At 44.3% G+C, this 27,043-nt stretch overlaps 1 protein-coding gene across 5 annotated transcripts in view; it reads right to left on the reverse strand.

Moving 5' to 3' along the window:
* Window positions 1-1,054: 1,054 nt before the first annotated feature.
* The window catches only part of peak1 (pseudopodium-enriched atypical kinase 1), a 90,685-nt gene continuing 64,696 nt past the window's right edge, over window positions 1,055-27,043 (reverse strand). For all 5 annotated transcript variants that reach the window (XM_029434476.1, XM_029434474.1, XM_029434475.1 and 2 more), the window contains 4 exons: window positions 21,940-25,439; window positions 13,420-13,676; window positions 7,566-8,377; window positions 1,055-4,244 (listed from right to left, as the gene is read on the reverse strand). In XM_029434476.1, coding sequence (XP_029290336.1) covers window positions 2,847-4,244; window positions 7,566-8,377; window positions 13,420-13,676; window positions 21,940-25,304 — 5,832 coding nt within the window. In that variant the 5' untranslated portion in view covers window positions 25,305-25,439 and the 3' untranslated portion in view covers window positions 1,055-2,846. The remainder of the gene's footprint in view (window positions 4,245-7,565; window positions 8,378-13,419; window positions 13,677-21,939; window positions 25,440-27,043) is intronic.

Below are 27,043 nucleotides of genomic sequence, written 5' to 3' on the forward strand. Positions count from 1 at the left end.
TTTCATTTCAGGTTTCAGGTCTGGAGTTAAAAAGAAAAATCACAGGGGTTTTGGTATATGTTCCAAAGCCCTGAGAAGATTAATATGTTTCCAGTTTTAGTATGGTCACTGTAAATAATTTAAAGGCTCATTAACGGTCCAGGGCCTTGAGGACCGTTCCTGTTTTGCTGAAATCAGTAGACTGAGGAAATCTTTAGCATCGATATGAAGAGTTTCACTATTTATTATCAAAAAGATATAAGTCAAAGACATAATAAAATGTACTCAAGTGAAGAACCGCTCTCCTGTCACGTTACAATAAACTCCAGCAAGTAGTTATGAGTTAGCAATAACACAATGGCACAAAGTGTATATATATAAAAACATATATTTATTGTTCTGTTACTGTTGGTTAACTTGATCAACAATAAATGGCGGCAGGCCACGACTGTACACATCATACAAAGCCTTTCCAAAGCTTCTGTTTTTCTGTTCAGTGGCAATAAACAATGCAAAGAGAAAAAGAGAAAACAAACAATAAGCGCTGGAGGCCGTACAATAGATGAATGTTGGGTTTTGATTGGTGCGTTCAAAGTGGTTCATCTCCTAAGCAGATAACCAAGAAGGGTAAAAATACTGTACATTTGTTCTGTATACCAATGCTCCTTCCCAACGCGCCTTGAAGAATAAGATGTGTTTCATGTATCCTTGGTGTAGGACTCTCCTTCCCCCCCCACACCAAAACGAGCGAGGTTGAAGAAAGTCAAGCAAAGCTTTAAAAATGAACAAATGACAATTAGACTCTCTAAAAGACAGAAATAGAGGTGCTCCCGTACTCGACAAAATAGTGTGGATTAAAATAGATAAAGGTTATATATATTTATACTATATATATATATATATACTATATAAAGGCTTAAATCTCTAGATACAAGGACAGCCACCAGTGCTGTCCACACACATTCCTTTTAGTACACAAACCCTTTAATGCAGCAACACACTCACACCTGCTTTGTCTCATTTCCGCTCAGTCTCGTCCTGTACATCTGAAGGAAAAGGATCCTGATCCCAAAAGTCCCCCCCCCCCCCCAAGTTAACCAGAGCAAAGCACAGAAGTACACTGAGTTACTGTTGAAGATGCTTTTTAGGGTGTTTGATGATCATAAAGAAGATTGTTCTCATGGGGAAGCGGAGGCTTGTGTACACGCATTACTTCCACTGACTACAGGCTGAAAGCTTCTGCTCAATCACACAGACGAGCAGTGAGCGTCTGCCGTCCTGTCGGGCCGCACGGGGAAACGAGAGGCAGGAGGAACGGAAGTCTCAGCGGTTGAGTGTCTCTTCAAGGCTGAGGCCGATTATTCCACAGAGTTCATATGTGAAACTAAGTGGGTCGGTTGGAAGATGAGCGTATCTCTTGAGCGGATGAGACCAAGTCCAAAACGTCCGTTTCAGTCCAAGCGAACTTTTACATTCCACACGCTGCAAAAACAAACACATCAAGTCTCTCCCCGCGCCATCGTGTCCTCGGTCTCCGTCGAGGAGCGCCGACGTTCAGGCCGAATGTGCAAATCTGTAAACGCAAGGACCGTCCGAAAACAACTTGACCACAAAAAACAACACGACAGTCCCTGAAACATCCCCGCCCTCCCATGCGCTGTGAGGAGTTCTGTACGCCGCACTGTGTGTCTGTTTAGAACTTGCAGGATTGAACTGATAATTAATCAGTTTATGTGCCACAAAACTAATGGAAGAGAAGATTAGTAAAAAAAAAAGACTGCATTTAAAGTGTTCATACGCTGTGACCTTCAAAGGAAAACAACACAGATATGAATTGCACATACTCATAAGGACCCAAAGCAACAGCCGAGGCAGTCGTGTCCCATCTTCACTTCAAAGCGTCTAAAAGCAAACTTTAGCTCGGTGTTCATCACCTGCCTCGCTCAAAGCCCTGTGGCACAGGAGTGAAGTGTGGTGTGAGACACCAGCGTTTAAGGGGGGGGGGGGGGGGGAATCACAAAGAGCGACATCTCACTGATTTGAGCCGAGCGTCGGCTGAGCAAACTTTGGTACTAACGACGAATCCAGTAACCGTTATCATGTCGGACTGCATCTCGCAAATAAACTGAAATGTGTAGAGGACTATGTGTGGCAGATCTTTGGCTTCAGTGGTAAAACATATCTCTCATCAGTCTAGATAAAAAAAGAACAGATGGCTTCCCCTTCACTTCACTTCACTTCACTTCTCTTTAAAAACAAGTTAAATCTCCATTTCTGCCGCTTCCTCAAGTGTTGTCTCCACAATCTAACTGTAGTGTATCTTTAGATGTCTGATGAAAGTACTTTTTAAAGAATATTGATGTGTATTCCACTTGACGGTGCCTCAAATAAACCCTGGAGACATCTGCCGCGCAAACTATAACTTATATGTAGCTATAACAAACTCTGTAGTCTTGCAGAACTTGGCGAGAAAAAAGGTAGAAATGCGTCACACACACACACACTTGGTAAATCTCTTCACTCTGGGGACTGCTGGAGTGTTTTAACACACGTGACATGTGACACAGATGAAGTGAATAATGAAGAGATGTCTGGAAAGTCACTGCCAAGAGAACAGAATGACGTCCACTTGCTATAATGTTTCAGATGTTGGATTGGATCTGAGAGCGATGGCGGATGGACGCTTCATCCTGCAGAATAACCCTGATCATGGAGCCTGCGCATGGGAAGTGTTTAGTTCTAGGTGAGCACTGTGGCTGCTGCAACAACAAAGCTGACTATTAGCTTACATCACACATTAGCGTCAGCAGAGGGACCACACGGGGGAAGTTGGATCTGTTGCCATAGTAACAGCTGGCTGGAGGAACTCAGAGTGGCTGCGACTGAGTCAGGTGGAGGGTGTGTGTTTGGTGTGTTTGGTGTGTTTGAGTTTGGCTCGGCGCTGCCTGTCCCGGCTGGCTCTGGTTCTGGGACTGAGAATGTGGCTGCGGCTGCTGCAGGATGTGCACCACCCGGCTCAGGGTGTCTGTGGTGGCAAATGCCAGATACTGACAGCACAGCCAGTCCTCCAGGCTCACGCCGCAAGCCGCGTCCAGCGAGCGCTCCGCAAACTTGATCATCATCAGCGTGCGCTTCAGGTCCAGCCAGTTCTGGAGGGTGGCCTCGCGCTGGCTGGAGGTGGCCCCTGACATGGGGCCCGTGCTGCTGCAGCCCAGCGCCTGGAACAAGTCCTCCCGAGGGCCCCAGAGCAAGCACTGCAGGCAGGCCCGGGCCTCGGACATGCGGATCCTTTCAGAGGGGTTGACGGTGAGCAGTAACCGGGCCAGCTGCTGCAGACCCTGGGAATAGAGTGATCTGATGGGCAGCGGCGGCAGGTCCGCCCAGGTGTACTCACGCTCCTTCAGCTCCGGCGTCTCCTCGAAGGGGTTGGGCCGGTGCAGCATCTCATAGATGAGAATCCCGGTCTGGAACTCGTCACACTTGCGGTACTGAGTCGCTGTGACAATTTCAGGCGCCAGGCGTGACTGGTCGCGCAGCGTACCAGGGTCGGCGGTCATGAGAGCGCTTTTCTGTTTTGCTTGAGAGAAGTTACTGATGATGAGGCGGGCGGGGCAGGTGGCATTGGCTGCAACAGTAGCAGCACCAGCAGAGGTCGCACCAGAACTGCCGCCGCCGCCGCCGCCGCTGCTGCTGTTGTTATTGGGTTCAATAATGTCCAGATTCCAGGAGTTGCCAGCTTGGCAGTGGACCAGTAGCAGGTTTTCCAGTCGCAGGTCGCAGTGGGTCACATGATAAGGTTTCATGTGCTCCAGCCCGGAGCACAGCTGCAGCAGCAGGAGACAGACCTGACGCTCATACAGCTCCGGGTTATGAGTATGTCGTGCCGCGCCTTCTCGCACAAAGTCGGCCACCGTCTGGAAGGGCACCTCGCGTGTGATGACCACCACCCGGCTCCGCAAACGGCCAATAGTGTTCATGTGACCTGCTGCCGGAGTTTCATCTAATTTACCATTAGGCGCTTTGGAGTCCGTTGTCTTGCCTTCAGTTTCAACCTCTCTCCGTTTCTCCTTCATTCCATTTACATCTTCCACCTCATCCTCTTCCTCTTCACCTTCTTCCTCTTCCCAGGGCAGCAGGCGGGCGGGGACATCAGCCAGGAAGTGTCCACAGTCTTGCTGAATATTGAAGTGGACGGCGAGGCTCTGTCTCACTGCGAGGCTGTGGAAGAACTGCTGCTGGGTCTCCTTTACTTTGCTTCGACAGATCTGGAGAAGCAAAGATAAGAAAGAGTCAGGTTTGAGCTGAAAAACCTCTCATGATAAACATATCTGTGAATTAACAAGTTAGGATATTCTACATCCTTCTTATTGTCAACAAAGCCCATGACAAGACAATACAGAGACCGCACTTTAAAGTGTTGCCTGTGAATCCAAAACCTGATTTCTCTTATTCCTCTGAGCCACAGAGCTCTATTGTTGTTTGAACTATTACAAATGCACTAATGAGCCACACCGTTGCACTGGGTGTCATTTTCCTTCCACCGTGCTTTATTTTAAGACAGTCACACATACACCGTCCTGCTCTCGGTAATCACCACAACACCAAATGTGTATTAATACGCAGCTAAAAATAGTCCCCAACAAATGCACTATTTACTCCTCTCTGAGTGGTGTCTTCTAAAACAAATACAGTTCCCAGTTGCTTTGGGGAATTATAAAATATATATATTTAGTATATTTTTGACCAGTTCTAAAGATTTACATCCTCAGTAGGGATGAATAGGTAAATATGGAGTAACGCGTTGTTCTTTAACATGGTTGAAATGTCACTTTTAAATGATAAAAGCCGATGTTTGTACCTTTGTGCATGTAAATGCTTCTCTGCAAAGCACTTGTTAAAACTTCTGTATTTCATATAAATCTAGAGACAGCAATTGATTTGTATGAAATAAAAAGAAACAGAAATTGCCTCTCTAAAGTCGTGGGAGACCTTCCAACAAAACAGCAAACTCCTGCAACACCGGGAACAAAATACACCCTTTTAGCAGAGAATGCGCAGGAGAAGGATCCTTTCTCTCTGTCCTGCTCCGTTAATGATATATAGAGCGGAGAGAAGCAGCGAGCAGACTTCATGCTGCCACCACAGCGAGAGCGTCTCCCCTCCTAAACCACAGTGACAGCCTTTGCAGCTCTCTGGCTACACTTTGATCACTGCAGAGAGGAGCCAAGTCAAGGAGAGGATCGCTCTCTGCAGACGTCACTAAAACACCAGCAAAGGGAAAGAAGTCACGACATATGACTGAGATATCACGGGGCAACTTATTGCATATTAATGCTGTGAGTTGATTAGTAATTATGCGACCGGCACGTTAACCTGCGCACACATTAGTCTGTTTCACTGTAATATGTAATGCCAAGTTTAATATTAGGAAGTAAATCTTGCTGTTATTTCTGATGTTGTGTGTTGTTCAGGATGGCATCGTTTGTCTGTGAATGTGTCAGTATTTATTTTAAAAGATGCACTGCATGTTTACTTGTTTATATATCAAATTGGTGAAATTCAAACCTGTTAGGAAAATGTAATCAAGCAAAAGAAAGTAATGAATTCCTGCACACAGTCGCCATCAAGCATCAAGGTCCTAGACCTTCTAATCATCAAGTTGAATGTAATGAACCACATTCAACTGTTTTGTATAATTAAGACAAAACACGTGTAAAAACCTGTCATTAAAGAAACCAGTCTTTGAGTGACGGGGCTGCGGTAACACTGTGTGTGTTCTCTTTTATTGCTCCTACAACCTCAATCATTTACCTTTACTACTTCTTTTAACGGAAACTTGAACCTTGGTGGTCTCTCTGGCATCATTTATACACAGTGTATTAGATTGTGATGTGGGATGAAGAACTCTTCCTTTCAAATACTCGCTGTAACTCTTTAGGAATGTGCATGTGTGTTTGGACATGTCGGCTCTGAGACTATAGATGCCTCCTGATCCTTCTCTGATTCTCATATTTGTAGAGTTTTCTCTGTTTAGTCCCATATTTTGTCAGAAGTGTTCCTGGTTATAACTCCAAGCTGCAGGTTAACAGGCATTTCATTTGTTGTTCCCTCGTTTCCTTAATGCTGACATTTCAGAGAAACTTTGAAGCTTTAAAAACGCACCGACTCACTTGCTTGAACTCCTCTGAGAGTCAGGAATTCACACAGACGTGCTAAAAGTGGATTAAGAATAATTAGCGCTGCATTAAAAATGTCACAGCGTGTAACATCTCATTTGCAGAAGGATCAACTGCACTGGCGGGGTGAAAGAAGGCAGGAACACACATTAAAATGGTGAGTTGGGGAAAGTTTAATTGGGAAGCTGGGGCCTGTTTGTGCTCTGCTGCTCTTGGTCGCCTTATTTATGGATGAGCATCATGAAAAAACAAGACTTTCCCTTGAAAGCCTGCTGCTAATATGAGGGCAAAGCTTTGAAGTGCTGTGGAGCGCAGATAGTTTCATATCCTGTGAATAATGCAACCTTCATCCATATCTGCTTTGTATTTAGCTTCAGAACTTTTACAGCAAGCTACGCTCCCAACCTCCATCTCACACGCACACACATGCACACACACACACAGAATTAGAAATATGAAGAAAACATGCACACACAGGTTTTATTGCACATAGTCGTGCCCTAAAGTGTAAGTATAAGTGCCAATGTTTCAGCACAAACATCTTCCTCCACCTCGGCTAAGGGAGTGGGAGGAGTTCCTCAACACAAAAAAAACAAAATACGAGCAATTATTACATTAACGCCAAAGACAGCAACCACCAGACGCCCAATGCATCTTAAAATGTGTGTCGATGCAAAGAGAAAACAAAGCAAAAAACAAACATACGCAAACTTATGAATTCAAACGGATAATTAGCAGTTTGTTGTAAGATTTGTTAAAAGCATAACTACTCGCTTTAGTTGAAGTGGGACAAAGGAGCTGAAGTTACATACAAAGTTTCAGGATTTCATATATTACATGTAATTGAATGCAGTAGTATTACTTCTGGAGTATTATAGTATTACCTATACCTATAGTATTATCCAACATAAGATGGACATACCAAAACCAATTCAGGGAATACAATCAGTCTGACTCACACTCACTCAGTGGTTAAACAACTAACAATTATTATTCATTATTGATATCTGCGTATGATTTCCTTGATTAATGGTTGGTGTATGAAATGTTAAAACAAGCTTGTCCTATAGCCTCAGGTGACATCTTGCTTCGTCCAACTAACATTTTGAAACCCAAATGTTATAACCCAAACTAAATTGGAGAAGCTGGAGCAAGTGAATGTGTCCTCTAAAATATCTGCAACAGTTCCTTCATCTATTAGGTAATCTTCTGTTGATCGTCTATTGTAAGCATGAGACTAAGTATTGTTACATTTCAGTAAACCTTACGGACTTTAAGTTCATATCTCAGGGCCCTGAGGCGAGATGTTTAAATCTTAATATTACACTGAGCATGAAAACAGATGGAGTCCATCTGAATATTGTCATTTGGCAGAACAGACCGATCTCGAAGCAGAACTAGTTTTCTCACCTTGATGGCGTAGTTGACCAGCGGGTCCTTGGCGTAGGAGGCCGTGTAGTATACAGCGTCCCCCGCCTCACAGCAGGGTTTCCCGGTGGTCAGCCTGAAGTGGGACCAGCTGTCAGTGCCGAACCTCAAGTGATCCTTCTGACCAGCCATGAAACGGTCCTCGCACTTTGCCGCCAGCTTCCGCAGCGTGTCCGTGTGAAGCCCCCGGATTCTCCCCACCACCTCATCCCAGCTGTCTAACCCCCTGTAAAGAGCAGGTCTCTGGGGTTTGGAGCCTCCGGCGGCAGCAGCACCTCGGCCTGTTGTCCGACCCCTTCCAGCCAGAGACTCTGTACTCAGGTAGGCCCTCCTCTCCCGGCCACTTGTGGCGCCGGGTGCAGCAGATGCAGTTTGAGGAACCAGGGAGGGCACGCTGTTGGTCGGGCGGCCCTTGTTGGTTGCCGTGGAAGCTAATGGCCTCTCCAGGGAGTCCCCGCTTTCGAGGTCATGGACTCGATGAGGCTCGGAGCTGAGGGAGGAGCTCTGACTAGCCGTCTCCCAGTCCAAGTCGTAGATAGGGTTGGCCACACTCAGGTTGGTGCCCCCGGGTCGAGCCTCAGCACGAAGTCTCAGGCCTCCCTGGACTGACTCTTTGCCTACTAGGTTGGGTTCAGTACTGGAGCGAGGTACAGACTTCTTAGGTAGTGGTGGTGGTGTGGCCTTCGAGGCTGGCTGGTCAGCAAGGCAGTCCAGGTCGATGGAGGCTAAGGTGTCGTTGGATGCTTTCATGTTTCGTGGCTGTTTCAGCGGGATCATATTGGCTCTGGATTGTCCTGAAGAAGAGAGATAACAACGTGTGTATAATATGAATAAGAATCAATGACATTCAGAATACTTAAAACCACTGAACCAAATAAAACTGTGTGATAGCATAATGTTATACACATGGTAGTAACAGCAGGAATGACAATACAATACAGAGAAGTAAATGACGCGATACTATGACGAGCGAGCAGGCAGTCTGCATTGGTGGAAAGTAACTAAGTAAACTTAGTTCAGCATTGTAGTACTCGTACTTTAGTATTTCCATTGTATGCTACTTTACAGTTTTACAGTTCAGCGGCAGACTGCTGTCCCTGTCCTGCTCCACAGACAGGCTCAACAACTCTTTTGTCCCCCTGGCCATAAGACTGTACAACTCCTCTCGGTGATGGCAGGCGGATTCAGATTCAATTCAATTTCAAATCACAACTGCCTGTACTTTTACTTTCACTTATTTGAAATGTACATTTGTAATGGCGGGGGGGGGGGTAGATGGGTAATTGTTGTATGTCATGTTTTAAGCTACCATCTATCTATCTATTGCAGATTGAGCCTTTACATGGTCATCTTATAATTATATAAAGTTGTGTTTTCTTCTTCTTTAGGGATTAGCCACTTGTTGATGTTTAAATGACAGTTTTGCATTTTCAAGTTCTTTGATTTATTTAATCGGAAAATCATTCTAACCGTTCAGGACTTAAAGGGTCCTTTTTGTGATTTCAGCTGTCGAAAATAACACGTAAAACAAAATCAGGTATCAAATGTGATTAATTCAATGTGACATTCACAAAAGTCAAATCAGAAGTCCAAGAAGAATACGAATTACACCGAAAATGCAAATCATCCCAAACTCTTTATGCCACCAGCATTCCCCCCCCAGCTTCTTGTTCCTGCCACATGGCGTTTGCAGCCGCCCGCTGGCTTTCTGCCTCTCATGAAGACGTGAGGCTGACACGAGGTTGTGTGCTGCGGCACGTGAGGGAACTGGTGGCCCTGAGGAAAATTCAAGCCAGAGAGCAGGACAGCTGGACACGAGTCGTCACTCCAGACATCCAGCTGCCCGACTCAATCTGCACTTCTGTTCCGCACTGAGGCTTAAAGAGGCGGCATGGAGGGCACATTTATCACTGGCTTCAAGTGACCTTATTTTTCTGGGATGGTGGTGGGAGGGAAATGGAGGGTCGAGAGGGGTTGATTGGACTCGACGTTCTCTGGAGTGCGGGACCACAGAGGCAGATGTGTCACAGACAAGTGGCAAGATGAAATGAACATAGGAGCCTTGACGCTTGCATGATGGGAACGGAACCAGCCTGATAGTTTTAACTGAGTGGGTGTACAAGGTCACAGACAGGCCTACTGCTCAGCTTTAAACTCACCAGGGAATACCCCGAGTTCTTGGACGATCACGATGAAAGGCCGCCGAGGGTTTAAAGATGATGTCTTTTTGGAAATTGCTTTTCCATCTCTACGATGGAGGCATCTGCTTTGTGTTTGCAAATGCTACTGATCACTTGTCAAACGATATGAGCGACTCCTCACGTGCGCGTCACGCTGCCATCATCTTAAGAGAGCAAAAGAAGCCTTAAGAAGGAGCTGTCGGGATGAAGTAAATGAGTCTTGGTAATCCTCCCTGGGTATATTTAATGTGTTCGTCCACCAATCTGCAGTAATCCATCCAAGAAAACAACCTCCCTCGTCCAGTCGTAGGGATCTTCTATTGCAGCAATGTGGCTGTAGCTAAATTACATAAGACTAACTCATTTCAAAATCATTTTATAATACACAGAAATATGTGTAAAACAACCTGTATAAAAATGTGGCTCATATGAACATCTCACTTTATAACGGAATGAAATTAGGGCTGCTACTATTTGTCATTTGCAAGAAAAGTAAGTGTCAATTATTTTCTTGATTTATCAATATTTGTGTGTATGAAATGTCAAAATATGTTGAAAAAATGGCCATCAAAATGTTTTCAGAGCCTCAATTGACGTCTGCACATTTCCTCCCTTTGTCTGATGTTTGAAATGTAACCTGTGTAACAGATGACGCAGGATAAAAGTAAAACCCCCAAAATAACTTTTACTGTGTTTCAGTATAAAGGTGCACAGTGATTGAAAATAATAACCATAAGTGCAAAGTTATTTTCTAACAATTTACAACACCGTGCTGCTCAACTGAACTTCCTTTTGACCTGTGTCCATCTCCGAGAGATAAAACAAAAGTCTGTTCCGGATCAAAAAGAGAATTGCATTTTCTCGTGAACACAGAACCCAAAGTGTCCAAAACAACTCCTTCGCTTCTGCTTTCTATTTCCTCAAACCAAATCTGTGTACCACATTCAGGAGGTCCCGAACATCATGTGCCAGCATCGGGTTAATGATTACATTTGTCTTTTAAGTATATTTAGAATATACAGTTATGCTGCAACTCACAAAATGTATTGTTCTTAACCTTGACGTATATAATATATATATAGAACACTATTGAAAATACCACATGAAGGCAATCCGTGCACAATTCGAGAGAACAATATTCCTTTAAATAGTTTTTGTAATGACATGAAGGAACTTGTTGCCGTAGCGGAGAGTGATCACTGCTTCAATAAAACGATGGAGGAGGTGGGCAGAATAAAGAGGAACAGAGGGGAGGAATGAAGCGAGAGCAGAGGAGTGGGTGGCTAGAGGTGGTAAAAGTGAGGGAAGTGACAGAGAAAGACAAACACAAAGAGGTAAAGGGTGGGGTGGGGGGGGGGGGAGCAGGAGTCGAATGATAAACAAAGAGCAGATGGTGAAAGAGAGATAAAGAGGAAAAAACAAGAAAAAACAAGCCTACCTCAATTCCACTAATGCCTCAAAGTCTTTAGGTAAACGCGGTGCAGCAGCTGCACAGGGAGGCAGAGCAAAACCTTTTTCCCTGCTTCCATCTCTGAGAGTCTGCACAGAGCCGCTGGTGCCAACACGCAGGCTCAACGCTCCCACCAATACTAGAGATTTCTCAGTGAGTGAGGCAGCGAGTGCTCTGCCTCCTACTGCTCTGATTAAAACACAAGTGTGCATATGAGAGAGAGAGAGAGAGAGAGAGAGAGAGAGAGAGAGAGAGAGAGAGAGAGAGACACACACACTAAGTGAATGTGATTCTCTGCTGAAATGTGTGAACAGGGAGTATTACTGGAGCCGCAAGTGGACAGCGGAGAGCGGAGGAAAATTACATCTTTTACTGCAAAATAGACAAGATAGAAGTGGAAACTTCAAGTATGCATCACACTCAGCGGGCAAGATGTTAATCTCGAAGGCCCACACACACACACACACACACACACACACACACACACACACACACACACACACACACACACACACACGTGCTGTTACTGTGCAATGTTTGAAGGCAGACAAACACGCTCCTGCCTCGCTCCTCATTAGCAGCATGCAGAAGAGTACAATTAGGCTGCAGGCGGCTCATCATGCGTCATCTAGGGAGCTTTTAACACATTCACAATATATCCTTCCACAGAGCCGGTGTGCAGTCTGAGCTTCACAAATACATGTGCCCAGTGTGCACATAGCCCTGTACAAAAAAAACTAACTAGTGTAACATTGACACACACAAACACTCTTTTCTTTCTCACACACCACTTGATCACAGCGAGATCTGTTCCCCAACACACACAGAGCTTCACGTGTGACATGCCCAGCTATGTTCGACAGATGTGCAGACCTCCCTCTTCTTCCTATCGCTGCTGCAAAAGCTGCTCATCACACAGTCAAATAGTGCCAAACAGACTGTAATAGACAAACTTTGTCATCATGATAACGTCTGCTCTATGCGACTCACTATGTTAAATTACACTGGAAAACTCAGATTACACAACTTGTCGTTTTATTCCCGATGGAAGACGTTTTTATTTACTGTGAAAGATTTGATTTGTGTACCACAGTATTAGCAGCGGTGTCTGAGCCTGGCAGTGAATAATTCAGGCTGTGGAAGTGCCAGAGACTTTGATGACTTGTTCAAAGTGGACTTAAACGTTGTTGTGTCAGACCCCTCCATTAGAGAACAAAGACGGTATAATAATTAGTCTCAGATATAATGTGAGGTTATAAGGTTTCATGACACTAATAGCAGTACTGTAGTCAGTTGCGCAAAGCATACTCTTTCTAATGTGGTTAATAGTGCAGCCCTAATTCAAACACATCAATCATATCAAATATAGTTTCCAAAAACACAAGCGAAACAGACTGAGGCACTGAGACAAAGGAGAATACAAAGATTGGGATATAGATGGAAACAGGTGTTGATTTATGTGAGTGAGTGATTCACTTTACTAACAGGGGCAAAGATTTCCACCTCTAAAATAATACAAATAATATTTTGAATTTAGATTCCAAGTTACATGCTGTGTGTGACAAGATGTGTCGAGATGTGGAGCTTCAGCTGTTTTAGCGGGGAATACATTATGACTTGTCACGTGTGGAGGTGTGGAGGTGTGGAGGTGTGGAGGTGTGCTGATGCTGAAGTGAAGTGCAGATACTGAGGACTGACAGATTGTGACTCCAGTTACCCTCACAGCAATGCTAAACAAAACGTCCACACGGAGACATGTGAAGCTTTCTTTTCTGTTCAAAAAACTAAATCTGGGTTCAGTTTTATACAAAAACAAAACAAAACAAAAAAGCAGATGCAAATTGGACAAATATACCATTTGCTGACCAAACACTGTGGAGTTTAACCATGTAACGTTGTTTTTATTGCTCTGAATGATTGTAGTGCACAATCAGCAGATTATTAGCAGTTTCCCCCCACGTTTCTCTTCACAAGTGTGAGAATATAGCTGCAAGAGAACCGCATGCACTGTAAATACAGCGAACGGTGTCTTTTGCAGAAGGAAAAAAAACTAAATTGGGAAGAATTACGACATAAAATCCAGGTGAAAATCAGGTGAAAGTGTACCGTCAACAATAAAAGCTTGCAGATTTTGTGGTAACCCTGGTGGTGAGCACAGTTTTAGGCTTCATGATGTGCAAGATTAGGATGCGTGTGGCGTTCTTACCCAGGTTGCTGTACGTGGCACTACATTGGCTGGAGGCGGGAGAGTGGGAATGATGGGAGTGATGGGAGTGATTCCCGTCGTCCTCTGGCTCTTCGAGGCTGGCGCTGCCCTCGCTGACTGAGGCTGCTGGGGCAACCTGGTTGGCATGGCCCCCCTCAACCTCCCCGAGCAGCAGCCCCAGATTCACTTTGGCAGGCAGGGACGCGGCACCAGGCAGCTCTCGATCCCTGGCACTGCTGGCACTGACGGGTACCTGGCTGCAGATGACAGAGAGAGACATGGCTTGTTCAGTTATAAAAAATGTGAAATACTTGCTCTATTAACAGTCTGATTAAATGAGTATTGTTTCCCGTCTCCCTTTGTTTGTAATGTATGATAATATTTTCCCCACTGCTTTGAGTTTGTTCGTTATTCTGTGAGAGATAAGGTTTAATTCTGCATGAAAATATCTGCAAAAAGGTTCAGAAAAGCTCTATTGCTGAGACGGTGGTGTTGGTGGATGATAAACAAGCTGCTATTGATAAGGCATCAACGATCGAACATCACAGGATATGAACAGAAAACATCCAACAATGATTTTTTTATCTGGCCAGTTGTTTTTCTTCAATCTGTCAAATCGCTGTTATCCATCGGCTCACTTCATTCTTCTGCGTAAGTGATGAATCAGAGCCGGCACAGCTGAAAGTGGGGGCTTCTGAAGCCTGGTCCATTTTAATATGCTACTGCACATACGTTGCCTGAGGGAAAAGTGTAAGAGGCAAAGCAGGTCACAATGGTGGGAGATAATATGTTTTGAAGATCCCTCTGTGACATGTGAGGTGTTTAAAGAGGTGAGATGAATTTCATCTGTCACAGCAGATTGATAAAAAGATGATAAGGTGTAGGGTTGGGTATCGTTCGCTTTAAACGATTCCGGTTCTGCATGTCGACATTTATATTGATATTCACAATTCTCTTCATATGGTTTATGGAACCTGGGTGAGACAGACAGGCAGGCTTGTTAACGTCATAGAGGAAAGGGCGGTCAATATAAACAACGTAAGTGTTGAAATGCTAAATAACATTCAGAGAGAGAGAGGGGGGGGAGAGAAGGACAGAGGGGGGGGGGAGAGAGAGAGGGAGAGAGTGAGAGAGAGGGAGAGAGAGTGAGAGAGAGTGAGAGGGAGAGAGAGAGAGAGAGGGAGAGAGAGAGAGCGAGGTAGAGAAAGAGAGAGTGCGGTAGAGAAAGAGAGAGAGAGAAGAACAGAGGGGGGAGAGAGAGAGTGAGAGAGAGGAGAAGAGAGCGAGTAGAGGAAGAGAAGAAGGGAGAGAGAGAGAAGTAACAGAGGGGGGAGAGAGAGTAGCTCTCCTTTCGCTTCTCTTCCTCTTATAGGCATTCTCGATTTAGAGAATTATTTCTTTTTATTTCAGTATAGTTATAGATCTGGTGGGTCTTTTCTCTAAATCTTATCCCTCTCTCGAGATAGCTTAATCCCTATCTTTCTATCCCTCTCTCTATATATGATCAGGAACGCGAGTCGGAGGCGAGAGAACGAGAGGAGAGAGAAGAGAGAGAGAGAGAGAGAGAGAGAGAGAGAGAGAGAGAAAGAGAGGAAAGAGAAGGGAAAGAGAAGAGAGCAGAGAAAGAGAGAGGGAGAGAGAGAGAGGAGAGAGAGAGAAGAGAGGAGAGGAAAGAGAAAGAGAAGAGAGAGAAGCAAAGAGAGAGAAAGAGAGAGAGGAGAGAGAGAGAGAGAGGAGAAGGAGAGAGGAAGAGAGAGAAGAGAAAGAGAGGAGAGAGAGAGAGGAGAGACAGAGAGAAAGAGAGGGGAGAGCAAGAGAGGGAGAAAGAAAGAGAAAGAGAGGATCCCTCCGCTCCCTCTCCTCTCCCTCTCTCTTCTCCTCTCTCTATCCCTCTCTCAATCCCTCCCTCTCTCCCTCTCTCTCTCCCCTCCATCTCTCTTCTCTCCCTCTCTTCTCCCTCTCCCTTCCCTCTCTCTCCTACTCCCGCTCTCTCTCTCCCCTCTCTCCCTCTCCCTCTCTCTCCTCTCCTCCCTCTCTCTCTCCCGCTCTCTCGCTCTCCCTTCCTCTCTCTCTCTCTCTCGCTCTCCCCCCTCTTTAACCTCGCTCCCTCGCTCCCTCCCCTTCTCTCTCCCTCTCCCTCTCTCACTCTCCCTCTCCCCGCTCTCTTCCTCTCTCTCCCTCTCCCTCTCTCTCTCCCTCTCTCTCCCTCCCCTCTCTCCCCCTCTCTACTCTATCGCTCATCTTCTGGCGAGAGAGAGAGAGAAGCTGCTGCACCGAACAGCAAACAGCTGTGGATCGGAGCGGCACCAAGTCCAGAGAAAGCGCCCAATGTGCGTGTTTAGGAACCGATAAGCAGAACCGAAATTCTCTGTTTTTGTCGGTTCTTACTTGGAACCAAGTTTCCGTTCAAACCCGAATAAGGTGACCGACTTCAATGTGATTATAAGCCGTCTTTAAAGAGGACAAAGTGTATTGAGGCACTCTGGAGCTTAACAAGAGAGACTAAAGAATATCTCCTTGTCTGCTGACGGACATTTCTAAAGTGCATTCTGGAGTGTGGCGTTATGAAACACGCCGCCTGTCCTCTTTATGATTTATGGTGTTTTATGTCTCTGGTGTGACGCTGCTCTTCAGAATGACTTACAGCAGATGAATATATAATAGATATATAGATGAATAATATGATGAATATGTATATGTTGCCATAAACTTCATTATGTACTGACAGTGGTTCAGCTGAGTTGTGGGCACTAGAAATCTGGGTCATATCTTACAGTTACTCGGGGTGTGCTGTCACTGAGAGTGTTGAGAGTACACAGTGTCTCACAATCACAATGTGAAAGCCCTGGGGGTGCTATGACGAGACTTGTCGTATACTGTAGCTCGTCGCTGTCAAAGATGCGAGTTATACAGGCGATATGCCACCAACAGTATGCGTCTTTGTAAAGGAATGACCACAATGACCCATGGGGGCCTGTATGTCATGTCGTAAAGGTATTATGTGAAGTGTTTGACCACGAGTAATGCTATAGAGCATTAGGGTTGTTTTTAATAACAAAACATACATGCAAGCACATGTGATGCGATATACATTCCTGCCAATGGTTCAAATGAAACGAGTAGGATCTTGTCGGACCGGAGAGTCTTAAAATGTTATGATTATTATGAGAGTTTCCTCTTCCGTTTATCACAATGTCCAATATTTACTTAACTAGCTGATATACTGTTGAGTCAAGTTTTTATAAAGCCCTTCATAACAAAACAATAAGTACAGAAGAGCATGGTGAGCTAACAAATCGAGGTACGTTTATGCAATATAGTAACCGAAAGAACATTAACAATTCACTATGCAGAATGCAAACCTTTATGCGACACCTGGCTGAAGCAGAGAGTAAAGAGTGACTGCAGCTGCACAAAAACAAACAGCTTCACCTGGATATCTGTGTCTCGCTGCTCGGCGCTGAATACACTTCGCCAGCTGGTGTTTCACCGAGAGCCATCTGGGATCAGCCTACCCGTCTGATCACAGTAAATAAGATACTCAAAGCAACCTGGTTACTGTCCTCTGATCTGATAACAGTTCAGCCGCGGCCTTTCACTGTGACCTGAGTGAGATGTTACAGCCTCAGGCCACCTGGGTTGTGACCGCCCAGGTAGCGTGACATTCTAAACCACTGTAGATTTTTAACCCCTATTGTAATGCACAACATACCGGCTACCTTGCTGTTCACCAAGTGGCTGGCCCTGCCATCTGCTCTAAGTTTCAGATGTTACTGTGGTGGCATATTGTTCACTATTCTGCCACTGCTGCTTTGAGTCAACAACGGGGGAAAAAAATAAAGGTCACGGAAAGTTCACAGAGCTGGAGTCATAGCCGCAGGTGTTGTCATGGGTGGGGCAGGCTGGCAGTAATGTTTGTATTAGCCTGAATCAGACGTGCCATTTCCTTTGACTGGAATTGTGATTACACATGCTGCTAACATGAGCAGTGATTAATGTGATAGGTACAAGTCCCAAGAAAAAGCACAGCGTCTAGTGCACTAGTAAAAACAAAAGAAGATTCTTCTAACACCAACAAGCTGGCCAGTTATTCCCTGCCAGTCGTAAAGAGTGTAACAATCAAGTGCTGAAGCCTTGATTAAAATACTAAAAGAGACATTTGTCTGAATAATCATTTGAAGCGCTTGTGTTGACGATATGTGATGCAGAAAGAACCTTGGATTAAATTCACAGCCGTTTGTATCTCAACTTAACACTAAATGGTAAAACAGTCAAAGATTTCAAATAAAAGCAGTGCTGTTGCAATATTTTGACTGGGACGTGATAGCAAAGTGAACACTCAAAGAAAACACCCAGCTGCCCATGCGTCTGTCTCTACCCTGGGGCTGTGTCTGAGGAAAACACCACATCTGACATGTTTATGATCCGTCTTTGTAGACCACAAGCCCTCCGTGTCTCTTTTAAAGAGAGTCGATCAATAGCCTCTGAGTTACTTTAGCACTTGGCAGCAGTAGACAGTTGAAATAAAAGACCCATCAAATTGTTGTGATCCAACTAGAAAACAAAGACTAAGTAAACTGTGAAAACATGGAGGCGTAACAATATAAAAAAAAAGTGTATAATTATAATCGAATGCAGAACATTTGGCTTGAAAAAATCTGTTGGTGGCCGGACTTGTATAGGTTTCCTCTTTTATTCTTCCCTGTGGCGTGTACATGAATAGACATCATTATATGGCTCTGGCTTTACCTAACTGGACACGCTGTACTGTATCCTACACAAGGGTGCAATTCATATTACTCCTGAAAGCCAGACTATTAATGGGTTACAGTCAGCTACAAAACTAATCAAAAGAGAACTAAAATCACAAAAAAAGACATCCAGCACATAATCATCCAAAACATCCAGTGTGGCTACACACCTTGAGAGGCCCTGCTACACATTTCTATGTCAGGACCTGACTTGTTCAGACAGCATGAAGCTGCTAAAGTACATTTCACTGTTTCACAGACCTCCGTTGCGAGAAATGACCAATCTCTGATCGAAAACACAAATCACATCATCTGGAAAAAAAACCCTCCGCTCCCTACTAAGTCAATATGCCTTCAAATGGCCTGGATGGTTCCACATATTTACAGACGTGAATGAAGAAAGGTTTCAGTTCCTACCCACTGTACTGGCTCACGCAGCTTCCCATCTGGAAACTTCGAATACAAGGCAAAGTTGAATTCACATTCTAGGCAGTGCAGTAGTTGCAGGCTGGCCAGTTGCGCAGAATCAAAACCTTTTTTTCCTGCATATGTTTTTTTCCTTGTCTGCCTCCGTTTCCCCTCTTTGAACGCTCTTACCTGCCTAAGGTAATGTGCGTTTGCCAGCATTGAAGAGCAACGCCCACTGTTAGCCAATAAAAAAACTGCTTCCAGTAAAAAAAAACAAGTAGGATTAACCCCTCAAGTGCTAATCAAAACAAAAGATCTGTGGAATGACCCGTGCCACCTGTCCGTGACATGAAATCACTGTTTACCCAGAGACAGCACCAAAGTTATTTTCTTGCATATGGAGACATACAATATTACAATTTGTCAGCAATAGCGGTTAGTGCAAGTAAGTGGACTAAGAATGTGTTATGGAAACATATTTTAAACAGCAAGGATTAGCTAATAAATAGCAAATTTTAGAAACAGCTTGAATCCAATTTTTCAGACAGACTTTAAAGCTGCAGAGTTACCTGGAGGGACCTTACTAGGTATAAAATAATGCCTTCTCTCCCTTTAGGGTCTGATTCTAAAGCACTTCACATTTCACAAACACATTCTTTCTGCAGACTTTGATTTTGCCACCTCTTCTTCCACACCTCCAAAGGCAGCTTAGGCACCAAGGGAGTGGTTTAGCTATGTTCTGTTTATGGTTCAAAACCATGTGCCAATACCTGAGATAACCTTCAAATACACAGTGTAGTAACACTGGAACCTATTACCAACACACACAAGTGAATACATGTGTTACTCATTGACAGGTTCACAGTGAAGGCTGTTAACAGCAGGGTCACAAAAGGGTGTTTGTAAGAGACAGGTGTACAGAAAAAAAAAGGAACGCTAGACCAAAGGTGAGATGCTTTGAAGTGTGATGTATTAAATCCAATCTGCTTTAACTATGATTCCACATTGACTTATAAATCAGTTCATCTCCATTGCATCAGCTCTGGAGACGAAGCTTGGTATTGGCAACTATTGAAAAAAAAAAAACCTGCTTAGTTTCGAGGATGCAGACAAAAAAACTAATTAAATTCCTCCTTTATTTGAGTAATCCATCATCCTCTGCATGAAGTGAGTGAAAACACCAACTTTGCTTTGAATAACGGCATCACACTCTTGGGTAACGTACTCTCCAATACATACATACAGTACACCATCATATACCCAAGCATGACATTACCTAGACAACTCACATTAATAGCAAAACTAGGGAATACTTGAGTCTTGTACTACTTGTTAGTGAGAGAATTAACTTCTGAAAGAAATACAAGATGACTAGGGCTGAAACTGTAGGAGGGGAGAAAAAGCAGGGAAGCTAGAAATGAGACAGAATGGGGACTTGCTCTTGACAGGATGAAGGAACGGAATATTCAAGAGTTCACAGTGCTCTCGGGCTCAAAGGAGAAGAAATGTGATAAGGAAGGCATGGAAGAGGAGCGAAAAATTACACGAAACCAAGACAGTGATGGTGGAAAGCCGTGCACCTTGAAAGCAACCCAGAATATATGGGGGATGCAAAGAGAGGAGCAGAAACAGATACAGGTAGAGCAAGGTGGAAGTCATAATGTGACAGATCAGGTGAGAAGATGAACAAGAACTTATGCCTGACACTGTACACATACACTGTGTGTAGAAATGTTGAGTAAACACACAGTGCTTTTCCTACTAATCCTGCGTTGTGGGATGCATTTTGTGAAGCACGTCGATGCTAAATGACACTTCCAATACAACACCCAAAAAGTCCAGATGCTGCACAGTGTCTGGTTTCAGTTAGTGTTCTGTGCTTGATTACATGTACTATCATACACAATGAATGGGAATGTGCCTTTTTCACTTAGAAAATAACATGGCACCCCAGGAGACGGTAGTAAGGAAGTACTTTCTAACTGTGGAAGCTTTCATAAAACAAAATAACCTTTTATTTGCTTGCTTCCCAGTCACAACTCGTCAGCTTGCATGTTATACACTGGAAATACATCACGTTTGATGAAATTGATGATATCTCTAACCAAATGATTGTGCCAGGTACATCAGGATGGTTCAGACGATTCATTAGTGAATCACCTACTCTAGAACTTGAGGTGGATTTGGGGTTAGTTTTCTTATTTCTGTAAACTAAAAAGGCATTATATATTTTTAACCCTACTAGGCTTATTGCAATCTTCATCCAATCATGTGCATGGTGTATCTGAAGTTCAAATGTATTTCCCTGCAGTCTTCAAACAGTAAGCTTGTAAATATTGTGCTAAAACAATGGTTAACTTATCCAACTTGCTGTCTAAGTGATTGGTACTTCACATTATAAGTGCTTTCACTATAGACCTTTCCTGATAAATGAGGTTTTCTTTTTGGCCACTGCAGCATCCATTTGACTGATTACTATCTTAGGGCATTTCTAGGCACTTAGCTTAATTTCTAAGGCAAAAACAAGTCACGTTCAGCAGAAACAAGTTTATAATTTAGGACAGAATATACAGTGTATATAACACATCTGGGTAATTTTTATCTGGCACCATTAGTCACACTGCAGGAAACTTACCCCCAAAAGTTAAACACAAAGGGTAACAGCAGGTCAAAGACAGATAATTAACTTATTATGAAAGAATAAAGCAACTACACGGCCAAGTAGAGCGATTATTGTGAGTGAGTGTGTGTGAGAGAGAGTGTGTTTTAGATGGAATATGCCATCTAAAGTAATGATTTATAGAGCAAAGGTTGATCTGACTGCTGTTGGATGACTTGTAATACACTGAGGTCCTATTCTGAAGGGAGAACCGCTGAGCACAGAGCATGCTGTTCAGGTGATAGATGACATTAAGGAAACGACCACATAGGCTTTACAGCCTAGGCAGTTGGTTGGGCAAGTGGGTGAGCGGACATGACAAATTAAGATCAAACACCTCTAGAATATGTAATGAGGGATCTGTATGATAGGGGGCGAAGCATCCCTGGCACTTTGGAGGAGCAGCTGGCAAAGTTTGAGCATCTTAATTTTAAGCTGGGAGCAATGAATGCTATTTGGGAGTCGTCTGCAATAGGTGTATAGTTTAGCAGCTAGATTTAGTTTTTCTCTCAGTATTCAGATGAAAATCTGAAAATACATGCATGTTCAACATATATCTGGGTACTGGGTAAACCTCAGTTTTAAACATTATCCTTACTATAAAGTCTTACTGTGACATGCTTCATTCTAGTCGCGGGAGCATCCTGTAATACGGTGGCATCAGGGGAGTCATTAAAACATTGGAAAATCTTGGACAAATACCTGCAATCCTTGCTGATGAGATCACATCCAGAGTTGTGTGAGGGTGGCATTCGTTCTGGGCTCAGAGGTCTGGATTCATTGCTCTCATCAAGTGTCAGTAGTGCATTTTCTCTAGACTCCTCTACTCGTAGTTCTCCTTCTCCGTCACCAGGGGGGCTGCCACTTTCTGGTTTGTAGGTGAATATGATAGTTGGCTTCTGGGTGGGATCCTCTGGCTTAGCCTCGGTGAACCAGTGATGCTGTTGGACTGGTGGTGGTGGAAGCATGTGAATAACTGTTCCATCAAGCCCAACCAGCTTGCCTTTGTCCTTCTCTCTCTCCACTCTCTCTCTCTGTTCATCCTCGTCTTTCCGCCTACGGAAAAAGCTCTTAAAGGAGATCCAGCGTTTGGGTTTGGAGCTTTCTGTTGAAATACGTCTCCCATCTCCGCCTGGACTTGCTTCACTTTCACTAGGTCGTACTGGAGAACTGGAGGCAGAGCTCTTGGTCCAGTTGCCAAAATGTCTCTGCAGGATGTTAGAAGCATGGTAAGGAGAAGATGTAGATCTAGGAGGGGGGAAGGGGGCATTGGGCTCTGACCGGGGGCTAGAGAGTGGGACAGCAGCAGAGGCACTCTGGGATTTAGATAAAACTTTGGAGGGCGTGTCTTTCTTTGGTTTGGAAAGACAGCCATCAGTTGTGGAAAAGAGAGACTTGGGTCGGGTGAGGGTCTCCTTCATGGCATCAGGTGGGAGGGCATACAAATCTTCAGAACTAAGGTTACTGGCTTGCACTGAGGGCGACTCTGGAGGAGACTGGGGAGGATGGATGGAGGCCACAATCTGTAAAAGCACCGCACTGGCCTCCTCCCTATGGCTTACCACTGTCCCAGAGGACAAAGCCATTTCTGTATTATCATCTTTACTGCAAGTAGGGTCTCCACTTGTCTTGCAAGTGTGTGTAACAGCATTAGCAGTAGAGCTGGTTTTAGGTAGGTTGGCAGTAATGGCAAGACTTGCAGGGGAATTTTGTGATGTAGTGGGCGAGAGGGCCCCAACTGTGGAGCTCATCACAGTGCTTGAGTCTGTAGTGGTTCTAAGCTGTAAATGTGGTGTTTTTGACACTCCCTCAGGTGGAGATTTTGTCTCTTCAAAAGAGGCTCTCTCTGATGTACCTCTACCAGAGATAGTTTTCTCTGTTGAGGAGGACTGGACACTCTCAGAGGATCCAATCTCTTCATAAGTATGGCTGCCTACCCTACTACCTACCCCTTTTGGCTGTGTGATTTCCCCACTGAGTCCCAAAAAGCTCTTGTACACAGCTAGGTTGTCATATGCACTTGGATTAATAACAATAGGTACCTTAACAGCATTCTTGGAGCTGCGGGCATAGGCTGGTTCATCTCGAATAATAATGGGAAAAGGAGGCATGCCTGCATTATTGAAACTATTAAACTTTATCTCTGAGAAGTTGGAGGATTTCACAGGGACAGTTCGGGAGGAAGATAGCCCAGCAATGGGTGAAGTTGGAGCTGACTTGTGGCTGCAGTGTTGAGTAGGGATGGAGGGGCCAGGATTACTCCTAACCCCTAGATCCACTTTAGGTATCTTTTGGCGAGGACTTGTGCTTGATGTCCACACTTCTTGGTAGCGTATGTTCCCTGATTTCTTCCGGGAGTTACCCGACAGACCCACAGATGTGGGTGATGTTGGCATCAGAGGAGAAGAAGGAGAAAGAAGGGAGGTTGGAGACAGGGGCTGACCTAAAGGAGTGCTAGCCAATGATGTAGGGCTGGAAGGCATTGATATTTTTTTGGGTTTTGGAGTAGAGTCTGAAGTCTGTTCTTCTTTGTTGGCCATGGATGCTGACACGTCCACTACAGTGTAAGGCTTGCAGATTAGTGATTTTTCCAAATTCACTATACGGTATGGTTTAGCCTGTTCCTCTGTGGGACTGAAACTAATAGTGACTGGTTGACCTGGAAGGGCCTGGGGCATTGGCGTGCCTTCTCTGCCATCCTGATCTTCTAATCTAATGGCCAGGACAGCCTTGTGCGTTTCAGTCACCTTGAGTGGACTCAGTGCTCTGTGGACGGGCTCCTTTTTCGGTGGAGAAGTGCAGGGGACAAATGCCTTAGAAGATGTGGGAGAATGCAAGCCATTTCGAAGACCACAGGGGGCACTGCTCCCACTGCTGGAAATTGTTCGAGAATCTTCTGGTAGTGATGACGATGATTCTGGAGAAGTGGTACACTCTGAATTTGATAGGAAACCACTTCCTTGCATGTCATGGGTCCCATAGGGAAGAAGAGCTCCATTGGAATCCATGGATGGATATCCATTCAAGATCTCATCATAGCTATCATCATAGTCCACTGCACAAATCCGCTGAAGCGAGCGGTTGCGAAGTGGCACAGTATTCCACTTTTTCCCTGCAGCAAAGGGCACCGGAGACAATGTGGCGGCGCGGAAAACTGAAAATCTTGGTTGGCCTCGCATACGGATCTCCATGGCAAGTAACTCTTCATCACTTTCATCCCAGCTCTCATGTTCATCATCTTCCCTTTCAGTCTCTTCATCTTCATCTTCCTCATCATCTTCACTGGAAAACTCTGGGTAGCAAAAGCGACCACCCTCTGTGCTGATGACTTCAGAGCTATCATTAAGGGATACCTGTTTTTGAGCAATGCCACCACCAACACAGCTGCTGCTTCCCATGGCAAGACAGCTTGAGGCTGGAAGGCCTCTTTCTAACGACCGTTGGTATGAACTACTAATTCGTCCCCAAAACAAGTGCTTGGAACCGGAAAGGAGCGTGGAGCTAGGGCCAGGGCCTAACCCAGCAATTTCCTTTAGAACATCAGTCAGTCCACTGTTGTTGTTATTTCCACTAGGAGTCCTTGGGCTAAGTTGTCCATAACCTTCAATCTCCTCACTACCATCTTCTCCTTCATTGTTGTTGCTGGGCCCACCAGGCCTCTTGCGGTTCAGTCCATTGCGATTCCAGACCGTGAAGGCTGAAGTTTTACCTTGTTCTATCAAATTTGGTGGTCGTTGCAGGTTGCCATCTGAATCCAGTCCTGCAGAGGAGCAGGGCAGCATCATAGTGGGCTTAACAGCAATTGTTGGCTTCTTAGCCACCGGTGGACGTAAGTGTCCTGAGCGGGCAGACCCACTGCCAGCCCTCTGGGAGTTGATGGTAAGGTTAGTATTGGCTCTGGCCCCAGCAGGGGGTGGATTCTGTTGCTGAATTGTAGGTGGCCTCTGTTCAGAAGGAGGCTTCCTTCCAGTACTCTGAGACAGACAGTGCAGACTCTTAGGTTTAAAGCAGTTCTTGCACTCGCCTGGTTTCCACACGTGCTCGGTGAAGGTGCTGCAGGCGGACATAGCTGCTGGTCCAGTGAGTCAGCCTGCTGGGTCAATGGACAGGAAACCCCTCCATGAAGCTACAGACGACAGGAACTGACTGTAGTACAACAATGATGGATACTATCCAAGCTTCAAATGTGGGGGATGCTGGACCTGAAAAATAGGACAAGAGAGAAAGGCATACATTAAAAATTACTCAAATTAAAATAACTAAATAATTTCATTCAAAACATTTATTTGATTTATTTGCCACAAATATATCACGTAAACAAACTGCATAGAGTAGTTAGAAACTTAGTTTTTGCAAAGTTATATCAATGCAGGACCAAAATACTGACCCAAACAAGGAAAATTGGATCCCATTATACAATAAATACACTTATCACATAGCTGAACTGAAAAAAAGGATGTATTGGGGCTGAAAGAGAGAAACAGGAAAATAAGCTGTGTGAGAGAGGGACTGAATTAGGAAAGGTAGTGCTACATTGTCTCCATTAGGTGGCAAACTTTCTCTACTTAACAGCCAATCTATCCTACGGAGCAGTCATCTGTCTCCTCCTAACCCTCAACTGGATCTGTAAGACTTGAAAAAGCAGAGGAGCAGAAGTGAAGAGGATTAAGGGAGCTTATTTCTGAAATGCTGTCTTACGTTGTTGTTGGCTATTTCAGCCAGGCTTAGGTGAGATAAAGGTACTGATACTACTCATTGAATCAAAACCTCAATGTCCTAAATCCTATGAACTAGATCAGTTACGTGCTTCAGATGAGTTCACATGCACTGAAGTCTGAAACATGTTATGGTGAAAGAGTTTTTAAGTGTACAGCAAAGTGTTTACCAGTAACACATTTCTTTTTGTAGACAACAAACTGTAAACAAATTTAACAACAAGTGGGAGAAGAATTTGTAGGGGAAGCTTTCATACTGGATGAACAATGTAGGACATGTAGCTCTTCATTCCTATACTGCACAGTCACCACAATTGGAGTACAATTTAGCAAGACAATCATCCTAAGCATACAGACAATGCAATGTTTGTTTTTTAGGCCAGACAGTGGATTGTCCTTAACTGTCAGTCAGCTGGCTTTTCATTTGTTAAACACCAGATTGAAGGAAAAAAAGACATCGAAACCAGGACTCCAGATATTGATGGCAAATCATTTGTAACCAAATATGATGACTGAATTCAGTTTGTCCAATATATGTCTACAGTGTCTACACTCGTTGGACTCATACTCACCTCTACATTGGATGTGAATGTTAACAACCTTGAAACTGAAAGTTTGCACAATTCAGTTTACAATTCAGTCTTATAAGATAACAAAGACTGACATTTTAAAACTTGGGCACAAGCATGGTCTCAGGTTATCGGCGCCAGCCCATTCATATCAGACACATCCTGTTTTCTTAACCCACCAGGTCACACTTTGTCACATCAGGAAACCACATCCTTTTGTTTTTTAATCAAACAGTGCAAAAGTACACCCGTTTAGGACCAGAACACTTTGGATTCAATTTCTAAGTGCAACAGTTATTTGCTGTTCAATGACATTAATGTCAATTCCATGGATAATAAGTGGCATGTTGCTCAAATAACCAATTTAGATCCACCTGTTACATGAAAACCTTTTTAGAAATGTTTTAAAGATTATCTTTTGTTTTTTATTTGCCTTTCTTACAGATATGACAAATAGACTGGAAAGGGGGGAGAAACTCGGTGTCGGTACATACTGTAGGTCGCCTGTTCTACCAGGCGAGC

Source organism: Cottoperca gobio, chromosome 6 (assembly GCF_900634415.1).
Source record: "Cottoperca gobio chromosome 6, fCotGob3.1, whole genome shotgun sequence".
NCBI lineage: Eukaryota > Metazoa > Chordata > Actinopteri > Perciformes > Bovichtidae > Cottoperca > Cottoperca gobio.